Source organism: Thunnus thynnus, chromosome 21, assembly GCF_963924715.1.
Source record: "Thunnus thynnus chromosome 21, fThuThy2.1, whole genome shotgun sequence".
In the NCBI taxonomy this organism is placed as follows: domain Eukaryota; kingdom Metazoa; phylum Chordata; class Actinopteri; order Scombriformes; family Scombridae; genus Thunnus; species Thunnus thynnus.
In genome coordinates, this window is record NC_089537.1 from 17,015,388 (window position 1) to 17,026,168 (window position 10,781).

The 10,781-nt window shown below is 39.0% G+C and overlaps 1 protein-coding gene across 2 annotated transcripts; it reads left to right on the top strand.

Annotated features, from left to right (window-relative positions):
- Positions 1-378: 378 nt before the first annotated feature.
- On the top strand, positions 379-8,171 carry ropn1l (rhophilin associated tail protein 1-like). 2 transcript variants are annotated; one of them, XM_067577486.1, is made up of 6 exons: positions 379-513; positions 1,216-1,348; positions 2,167-2,290; positions 3,094-3,255; positions 3,873-4,048; positions 7,305-8,171. In XM_067577486.1, the coding sequence occupies exons 2-6, from the start codon at positions 1,218-1,220 to the stop codon at positions 7,414-7,416; spliced, it is 705 nt and encodes a 234-aa protein (XP_067433587.1). In that variant the 5' UTR covers positions 379-513; positions 1,216-1,217; the 3' UTR covers positions 7,417-8,171. The 2 variants fall into 2 exon arrangements, with proteins under 2 accessions (XP_067433587.1, XP_067433588.1); XM_067577487.1 differs by lacking the exon at positions 7,305-8,171 and adding an exon at positions 4,912-5,070 and having other exon boundaries at positions 384-513.
- The last annotated feature ends 2,610 nt before the right edge of the window (positions 8,172-10,781 follow it).

Below are 10,781 nucleotides of genomic sequence, written 5' to 3' on the forward strand. Positions count from 1 at the left end.
AGTTGCAGTCCCATCGTCTGGATGAAGAATTGTCATTGCATCCTCAAAACATATCAATCTATAATTTGACCTTTCTTTAATCATGAATTCTGCAATCACCATTATTAGGCTCTGTTGCGTCAGAGATGCTGAAAACCCTGCTTTCTCCACTAGACTAATTAAAAGTTAGCTTGTAATTGTTCCCTGGAGTGTCATAACTAATCCAAAGTGGTATGGCACATCGAAGATTTTTAAATTAGTGTTCGTAAGAGTAATAAGTGAAAATTCGGAAAGAAAAGATATCACTTTAGTCCCCAAACAGGGTTTACGTGGTCTCTGGATCCTACACAGAAGGGGGCGCACTTAACACAACGTGCCAATCACAACTTTAAAAAACCAAGAAGAAGCCGTTGCTAAGCGACAGTTGCACCGCCATACATAGTGCTGGGCAATATTGACAGTATTTGAGCTAGCCAAACATACTCTAGACCACCTTTTCGCATTTTTTCCCGCATTTGTCATTCAACAGTCCAGGTAAAGTAACAGTTTGTAATACGCAGGGTATTCTGAGAGTTAAATTTAGAAAAATGTCTTGATTGTATGCCAACGTTTGTCAATTTACTTTGAAGCTGGCAGAATCAGCGTTATGGCCAAAAAAAAAGCTATATTAACGTTAAGAAACGTAATAACGTTAACAATGCATTTAACGTTAATCACCAAAAAAATGTTATAATTCATTATTGTGTATGCCATAATGGTAGCTTAAATGTAATAATTCTGTTTAAGTCTTTCTTATGAATCGTTTATAAGGTACAGCAGATTCAGTAGTTGTTACAATAAAACACATCTTTCTGATTGCTAATGCCAGAGTCAGACATAATAAGCTTTACTGCCTTATTTCTTATTCCTTAATTCAAAAGATTTGTAAAATTGATGACAACAACTGCATCTGTTATTGTAAGCTTGTTGAGCCTGTATATATGTATAGATATCTTGTGCTTCAAGTATGTTTTCCTCCATATTCCTCTGAAACTTTCCCTGTGTAACAGCAACATCACTGGATAAATAAGACTAGAGAACCAGAATTGTACACATAATGTTTATTTGGATGGTTTGTTTTTGTCAATGTGGTCTTTTGGTGACCAGGGAGTTGTCACTTTTTGATTTTTTGTGAGATCTGCTATCTGCTAGATCTCATCTACTAATTGGACTATATTGCAATGTTTTATACTGCAGTCATGCCTCCTCCAGACACAATTTACTGTGCCCAGCAAATCAACATTCCTCCCGAGCTGCCAGACATCCTCAAAAACTTCACTAAGGCAGCCATCCGAACACAGCCCAAGGATTTGCTGCTGTGGTCTATGGCGTAAGTCTTAATCTCTGTCAACGTTGGCTTGGGTAGAGGGCAGGTACATGTGGTTGTGTTTTAATCCAATTTTGATCTCTTAAACAATACCATAATCGGTGTCTCCAGGCAGCATAACTGCATGAAAAGGCACACCCTTTTCACCTGTGTATCTATCATCTTTGCATTGACTGGCTATAATTAGATCCCAGGGGTTTCCATGTTACTGCAGTGGTTAAACTATCTGACTTTCTCCAAGCAAAGAAAAAGCACATTGAAAGAACTGGATGAAATTTAAATATATCAAGGATTTTTGTACCCCTGAGGACTGTCATATCCTCTGCTATGTTATTGGCCATTATAGCTTTGCAGTGTTTACTGTAATAGAAAATAAAGTGAGCCACATGGTGAAACAAAAAGAAATTCAAATGTCTCCTGGGTTAAAATATGTTATGCTATTAAAGTAACAACATTAGGTTGTGTTGCCTCTCAGAACTGCTGGAAGCCATACAGCCTATAAATTCACTGTTAAATATGATTTAAATAGTGGAGTAAGATAAGTCACATTGTGCCCTATTCATAATAAGAATATTGGTAAACTTCAGACCAAGAAAAGTACAATATATGATTTATTCAACTGATGGTACTCATGGGAACATTAAACATCATTAAATTTGAATAATGTGAACTTATGTCTTATTTACTTCCACAAAGTGTCCTTTTATCACTTAATTTCATTGGCATGACTAGGGAGGAGGTGGGGTGAGTGACAAGTAGAGGATGATAAGCACACTGTTAAATAATGTATGTGTGTTAATAATGTCTGTGTCCTTTCCCAGATACTTCAGTGCGCTGTCTAAAGGAGAGTGTCTGCCTGTCAAGGACAGGCTGGAGATGAATGTCGCCACCCAGAAGACAGACACTGGGCTGACTCCAGGTCTACTCAAGACTCTCCACAAACAGGTATTCTCACAACAGCAGGACAACACATAAGTATGTACTGAATATGTTGCATTATTCCAGTGTTGCGGCTTTGAATTTGCATCCTGCACTGTATTATATTATATATTATATTTGTTATATATGTCCACATTTGCTTACACTTATATTCTTTTTTGTGTATCCTCATATGATGCTGTTTCCCCATGTGGATCATTAAAGTTTTATATTATTGTAAACCTATTTTATCTCACCTGGGGCATCTGCTAGTATCTTAGTGTGGTGGATTCATTAAGAGAACTGAATAATTAATATTTTCTTAAAGGCCAACACTTAAGCAACAGTATGAACCATATGTGAATGCTGCTCTGTTTCTGACTTTAAGCCAGTTAGTTTTGCAGAGTAGATCATTTTTGTGACATTTTAAATTATGTTTACTTGAGAAAATATGAAAAAAAACTCCTCTACTTACATACTGTATCTATCCTTACTTAATTGTCCTTAATTATTAATTACTATAGCTTCCCCACATAAAATCAATAAGTAAATGAAATCTTGCTGATAAATAGATAATCAGTATGCACAGCTGCCCAACTCCCAAGATCTAATACTGCTGTTTACATTGGCAAATAATACCAAATTATTAGTCATGATATTTTTAGCCATCTTGTAAACTGAATAACCTCATTTTTTTCATAAAAGAATCATCAAAGAGGTATTAGAGCCTATGTATAATCTCTTCTGTCTCTCTCTCTTTTTTTTTTTTTTTTTACAACTTATTTTCCCCTCCACTCTCCTAACCCTCTACTCCCCCTACCTAATCCTAGCTGTCCCCGGGGCAAAAATGCAGCAAGGAGGAACTGCAGAAGAAATGGAAGGGTCTGTGTCTACCCATGAATCAGTTGGAGATTCTGCTGTCGCTGGGCAGCTTCAGCTCAGACATCGACTGCATGGAGTTCTTCGCCCTGGGCTGCAGTGCTCTGGGAGGGGTGAGATGTTGCATAAGTCCAGATATAAATTCTAATATCACTTTATACTCTTTCTGTTTAGCCTTAAAACCTTACTATGAGGCCAAGCACAGCTGGACATCTTCAAGCAGCCCCTTTTTTGTTCATCTTACAATCTAGTCTTCCAGTAGTCAACTAGATCTAGATATCCATGATCTAGACTTCTCCATCAGGGTCCCCAGGCTCTATAAAGAATGACTGGATAAATCCTTCCCTGACTATGTGAATCCTTGCAATGCTATTAAGCCAGTGCTTTTGCTTCAAAGATGCAGATAGGGCAGTAGAGACAGATCAAAGAGAATTTCTTTAAGCAGTAGTTTAGAAAGGATGCTGCTGTGTATGATGCTGACAAACACTTAAACCACATGAGGGCAGTCATGCTCTGTATTACTGTAGTGAGGCTTTTTTACAACAGTCTATATGACAGTGTGAGCTACTGTGTGCGCATGCAAGTGTGTTAGCAGTATGTGCCTTTGATGCTCAAATGGGATGTCATCGTTAATGCTGAATGCATGTTTTTGTATTCGCGTGTCTGTTTTTTTTTTTTAATCTAAGCCTACCAGTTTATCCTCTGTGTCTCTGAATACACTTTCTCTCAGACCCTCATGAGTTCTCTGAAGTTTGCATGTGAGATCCTGACAGAGGATGAGGAGGGCGGTGCTGCGAGGATCCCGTTCAGCACCTTCGTCAAACTATACACCTACCTGGCTCACCTGGACGGAGACATGCCACAGGACCACATCGACAACTTCCTCAGCAGCCTGCAGCCACAAGTGTAGGTATCGTTTGTGTGTGTGTGTGTGTGCGTGTGTGCGCCTCCTCCCCTAGAAATGTAGCGTACCTCACTACCTCCACTTGCAGTACACAGGGTGGATGTAGGCGGTGGAAAATTAGGCTATTTCATATGCATCACCAGAAGAGATGCTACCCAGTTCTCTTTTCTCAAACAGCATAATTATTTATATTCATTTGAACCAGTTCCTCTTGTACTCAGCTCCAGTCAAACCTCAAAGAAAGTCCTTATTCTTGTAGTCTTTTGTGAATTAAGTTTGTCATATGAGTCATATGATACCTAGAAGTATTAACTGGACTTGCTCTTTAGGCTCATTTGACTTCAAAGACTCATGTGGAATTTACCAGCAAGTCCATTTTCTCTTGTATTTTACTACTTATAGATTTTTTTTCTCAAATATTCCTTATTTATTTTGTCACGTAAGGTCGCAAACACATAACTCTTGGTTTGATTAGTTCAACTTTTCTTTTAATGTGCTGCTGAACATTACACATTATGGCCTTTACAGTTTCTTCTCATATATGTATAGTAGAGGCACAGTGTAATTGTTAACTAGAACTGCATTACAAAACCATGCCTAGCGTTTCATAAGAGATACATTTTATAAAAAAATGTGGGAAATACATTTAAAACGACTTGAAGCTGAAGGTAAGCTGCCAATATGTCTGACCCAACATTTCTGCCAGCTGATGTTGGTAGGCTAAGAAGCACAGTCAGGGCTAAGAGCTAAGCTGGGTCCCCTGGCTTCAGATGGTGTTCTGAGATAGTGATATTCACTGTTGTGAAAATCCTTATTCTGCTGAGTAGAGCTGTAGCGCTGATGCATTGGTTTCTCTGCCCGACAGCAACAAGCAGAACGGCATGATTCAGGTTTCCAACTTCTACATCAGCAGGAAGTGAGGGACGGAGAGACGAAAAGCAGTGGAGGACAGGAAGGAAGGAATAGAAGTAACAAAATGACAGTGTTCAATTAATAAATGGGCCTACTAATGCTCCTTCAAGCACAGCTGTTGTTTCATTACCTAGAAATTGGTCCCATTAATTGTTAGCATCAGGCACAGTAGGCTATTATTCATCATCGTCCTGCTGAACAGGGCTGCTATTTTGAGTCAGGTTGGAATCTTTTAATGAGCAGCAAGAGAGACACAAAGCTGCCTTACACAAACTGTCAAGTGGAGTGTGTCTATGCTTTTTTTATTGCCTGCTCTCTTATGTCTGGGTTAGCCAAAGTTCATTTATCATACACACAACCTATCAACTCGCAGCCTCACCGCAGTTGGCCTCTCTGCTGGTATACTCATTCCGCCCAGCAGACGAAAAAGAGAAGAGGTAAGGAGATAAGCACTGAGGGCACAGGAGCCTGATTTTCAGCTCGTGTTAAGCACTTAAAACCCCCTGTGTTTTGTTCACTCCTCCATGCAATATTGGAAATGGGCAAGTACAAATGTACACTCAGACAGGTTTATTACACTAGTCAGCCAACAAAATCACATGCAGGGCCAGGAAATCTCAGAGGCACAAACACACACACACACACACACCTGCACCTAGCACATGCTAGAATCTCACACCAACTCTCTCTGAACTTGAGCTCAGAACTTTTGCATTTACACATTGAAGACTGTTTTATGTGTCAGTGTGAGAGCGTAGTCTCTTGTAAGTCATAGAGGCATCATATTACTCGCTTTTCTTATGGACATGTTTCTCTTCCTTACACACGCATGTGCACGCACACAGACATGTAGTTGTGTCATTTTGTTAGCATTTCATCAGACAGGACAGGAAACAGAAACAGTGGGAATTCACAGTTGAGGCACAGTTGGCAGTAGGTTTTAGGGGTGGAAGATACACACAAACACACACGCACACGCACACACACACACACACACACACACACACACACACACACACACACACACACACACACACACACACATACTGAAGCTTACCCCTTGCAGGATTGCAGCTGTGGCCGAGTCAAAGGGGATTGGAGAACAGATAGAATCCCTGATAACCTCATAACTGCAGGCTCTCCACCCATATGACACAGGAGAGAAAGAATTTTGTCAGGGCTTAAAACAGTGATCCTTCTGTGAGTCACAAAGTAGAAGTCAGTATTTATTTCAATTTCCAGGACTGGATGACTCAGTTTGAATTCAAAAGTGAAACAGAAAGTTATTTATTTTCCAGGAAGCCAGGAAGTGTTTTACTTAATCAGGAACTTTCAGTTTATACTGAGGATCTTTAGATCTGTTGATGAACAAAACAACTATACTTTCAGTTCTTTAGACAGTGAGGTCATTCTGAAAATTCAAGTAAATCATAGTGTGTAATCATATTTACTTGCACAACACTATGGACTTTCTGACCACATGTTGACTATTACTGCTGCTATCAAAGACGAGGCAGATAAAATAAAAACATTATTCTTGTATTTGTTTTGAAATGTGTTTTTCTATTTTCTCAACACTTTCATGTGTACAGTGTAAAACAGTGAAAAGTTTACACAGAGCATGTGCACACCTTAAATTTCTTTGCAACTTGAACTTCATCTTAGGTGCATCCTCCAGTGAAATGGTCATACTATACAGCTCCTGTGCTGTATATCCTATTGTTATAGGGTGTTGGAAAAAAAGATGATGTCATTGCAAATATGTCAGTGGTTTAGGAATCTCAGTCAGGGCTGGACCTCGTTGCACAACCGCCATCGTTTTTGAGCTTTGCTCATAACATCACATCTCCAGAGACACGACAAATGTAGCAGGGCAGTGCAAAAGAGACAGGAAAAAAGTGAGTGGACACAAAAGGCTCCCTTGTAGCATTCCTCTCTGTAGCTGTTGTGTAACAGATTTCAGGATAAGGATGCAGAAAAACATGATTCATGCTGTATTAAAGCTGCAGAACGTTGATATTTTATCAGTCAGCTCTACTACTGTACAGCTGTACTCTACTTTGTTGACAGCATTTGTTGAGTTTAAATTGTTTAAATGTTAATGGGCTTTGTTTACATGATTTAATCAGACTAGAATTTGCTGTCAAGCTTGGCTGTTTGTGCATCTATTATTTTTTGAAAGACTAATAACCTAAATTACAAATGATTACAGTATATAAGTCAGCAGCATGTAAGCTAAGTGGGACATTTGCATTAGCTGTTCAGTCATATATGTACGGCTTGCATTGTACTGTACAAGTGCATGTCATAGATGGCTAACTATATTTAACATACTGTATGTTCCAGGGAACTCCAACAGGGGATGATAAAACCTCTTGATTTCATCCATCGAGACGATATGGACTCATCTCCTCCTGACTCATCAGACTTTACCAGAGCAGCCTCAAGAGCTGAATAAGAGCCAACAAAAGAGAAATTTTACAAGTGTGGCTTTATGTAGAATGATAAAAACTGAACCAGATCTGGAAAGATCTGTCGTTGAGTGCAGGGTGCAACATGTATCATGTGTGACCAAAAGAGAGAGTCAGCTGGAAACGCCTACCAGTACACCGATTCTAATGTAACTAATATGCTACAAACATGGAGTATAGAAAAAGAATGAACATAATGTCATTAGTATCACCCATATTTTCCTCATGGGATGTTTTAAAGCATGGATTTACTCTCATCACTATCTGGGAGCTGAGGTGGGACAAGTAAGAAGAAAGCACCACAGCTCATTATGATAGCATTTTTCTCTTTAAGCCTTATTATCTTCTTAATGGAGCAATGATCTCATAATCCTTACTGTGATGCACATTAGAAGATGCAAAATTAATTACTGAGACCCCAACACCTTGTGAAAAAATATAAATTTACTTTGTGTTTCAAGAGAGAATTTGGACGAGTCTTCCGCTGCTTTCAGTAAACTCTGGGATTTCATGCCAGTGTCCAGCAGCTATTAGAGGAAATGCATTTTAAGACAATTCCACGTTGGTTTCACCATTCAGCCTCACCACTACAGTGACGTGTGTAAAAAAGTGTATGAAAATGGAATTTAATTCCTGTGCAAGAGGACTTACTTTTTCTTGTCACTCTGTACTGCCACACTTAAGTATTCTACAAAGGACCTCAATGGCTTAACTATGTATGTATGTATGTAATAATGTCTCTATTTATTATTAATACTAGTTCCATCTATGGTCTAATAGTGTTTGTAGCATATTCTAATAACAAATAAAGTTGATTTGTTAAGGCTGTATTTGGGAGTTTCTTTTTACACACATGAGCACACATAACAAAAAGAGCTTAATTAAGGGCCATTGCTGGCTGATTAAAATTAGTTAATTACCGATTGTGGCCTATTGAATTTCTCCTGTTTAGATACCAGCAAAAGCTTTCTCTGTTCCCTGATTTAAGTGTTGTCCTCAGCTTCTGAATAGACTGTGTTGTCTGTTCCGGCCTCATTAACTGATTAAGCAATAATATGAAGAGTTTCTAATCAAGTGTTTAATAATCAGCACATTAGGCCTTTGCTATGAAGAGAGAGAGAAAAAATATTTGCAGGAAAATCTTCTTAGACACAAGCAGCGCAGTTAAAAACCTTGACATAAACACTCACAACTTTAGTCACACATTTACTTAATCATCACACACGAACACATACACAAACCTAAACAGGTCAGTGTTTGTGTGAGGAGGAGACTCATAGAAGATCTTTGTGCGGCACTCGTGCTTCAGGTAGAAGAGACCATGGTGTGTTGGGGTGTTTTGGCTGTTTGTGGTTTAGGAGGAATAAATGAATGCCTGAATGAGGGGAGGCATGCAGGAGCTTGTCTAAACCTCCCAGCAGCAAGGTCATGTTGTGTTTATGAGGTGAATATGGGATGCGGGCGTATAGGAGGTCTATTGAGAAAGGGGATGCTAGAGAAATGTATTATTGATCATTTGTTTGAATTAATTTTCAAAGACCAACAAGTCATTTCAAATGAAGAGCCTTCAAAAGAACTGGTACTTCCTCAGATTTTAAGCAGTAGTTTGACATTTTGGGAAATACGCTTTTTTGCCAAGAGTTAGATGAGAAGATTGATACTACTCTCATGTTTGTACAGCAAACATGGAGCTACTGCCAGCAGCCAGTTAAACTGAAAACAGGAGGCATACAGAGCAGACATATTTGAAACAACCACTTCTGTACCATTCTCAAGACCCTAAGACATGCTTGCTGTTAGAATAAGGTCCTTATAATTTCCAGTTAGCATTTATATTGCTGATCAGATATATACGGCCAAAAATAAGTCTAAATAATGCAAAAATACTGCAACATGCAAGAATGGCTGCTGACTGTTATTTGGAGGGGGATGTAGCTTTGAGACTCTAGACTACCTCATGGCAGGTGCAACCATAGATGAACTCCAAACAATTTGAGCTATGATTTACCAGTTATGACTTTTTCATACATCTTCAAATAAATGAAATGGGTTCACATATTTTGCGCCACATGCAGCAAAGAGACAGGCAAGAAATAGCCATCAAATTACACAGTCCTGTTTTTGCTACCCAACTGAATTTGCCATGAAACTACTTTGGTTCTGGGTTAAAAAAGATTTCATATCTAACAGCTTTGGAGTGCCGTACTCTTGCTAAGTATAGTCGTTTGAAAGAGCCTTGAATATGTAATGGATCAGGGACCTGACATAAACCATTTACATCACGCACACACACACACACACACACACACACACTCAGGCAGTCACAGAAGAGCTCACTGTGATTATCTGTCCAGGGGATCTGTCTTCTGAGCTCAGGTTGAGCTAATGCAATTGGCTCTGCAAGTGATGGTGTTGCTAATGTTGTGCTATTTGCAGCTTATCTTTAGAGTCCCACATGACTTCATGTGCACATCACAGAATATTGATACATCTACGGCAATGTGAGGGCAACAAATCTGACTCTTTCAAGTGGACATGCTGTAGTATTTTATGATATATACAGTACAGTACTGTATATTGCAGTTCACCAGCAAGTGCATTGTGGGATAGTGTATGTAGGACATATTGGAGCGGATCTGGGATTAAGTCTTCATAGAAACTGGCATCTGCCCTCTTGAAGTGTCCTTGACTGAACCACACATTTCCCACCAGCTGTTTCACTCACCCTGACCTCAGACTTCAAATGAACCTGAGACTAATCTGATGGAGCTGAAGAGTGTCCATCTTAAATCAGCCACTGGTATCAGAATTAATTGTTTTCTGCCATTTTTCTAGAGCTAAATGGGGCTCATTGGCTCCACTTTGTGTGTCAAACAAACCACTGTATGAACAAGTGGATTATTTGGATTCACAGTATAATATTTACAGCTGTCCAAACATGTTAGAATAGAAAACAAAAAATGATGAGACAGAGAATAATGTTGAGGGATATAACAGACAAACCTTTTTCTTCATTATGAAGTGGTTACCAGGCTACTTGCAGTGTTTCGTATTACACTTTGCAATATTGAAGCATCAGAATTTTGATGAATTTGATTTCAAAACTCTAGTTACTAGTTATTCAGAAACACCAAGCAATGTTAGCCAATTTTTTTTTTACTGGCAGCAAAGTTGCTTTTATGGCAGCTTTATCCTACTGAACAGTTCATTGAGCAGCACAGGAACTGCTGGCAGATAGATCAGAGTGTACTGGAATACAACTCAACTTTGATTACAGAGTACATTAGTGTCATAGATCACGGACACCGGATGATATACTGACTGTGACATAGACAGCTCTTTGGCTTCTTGT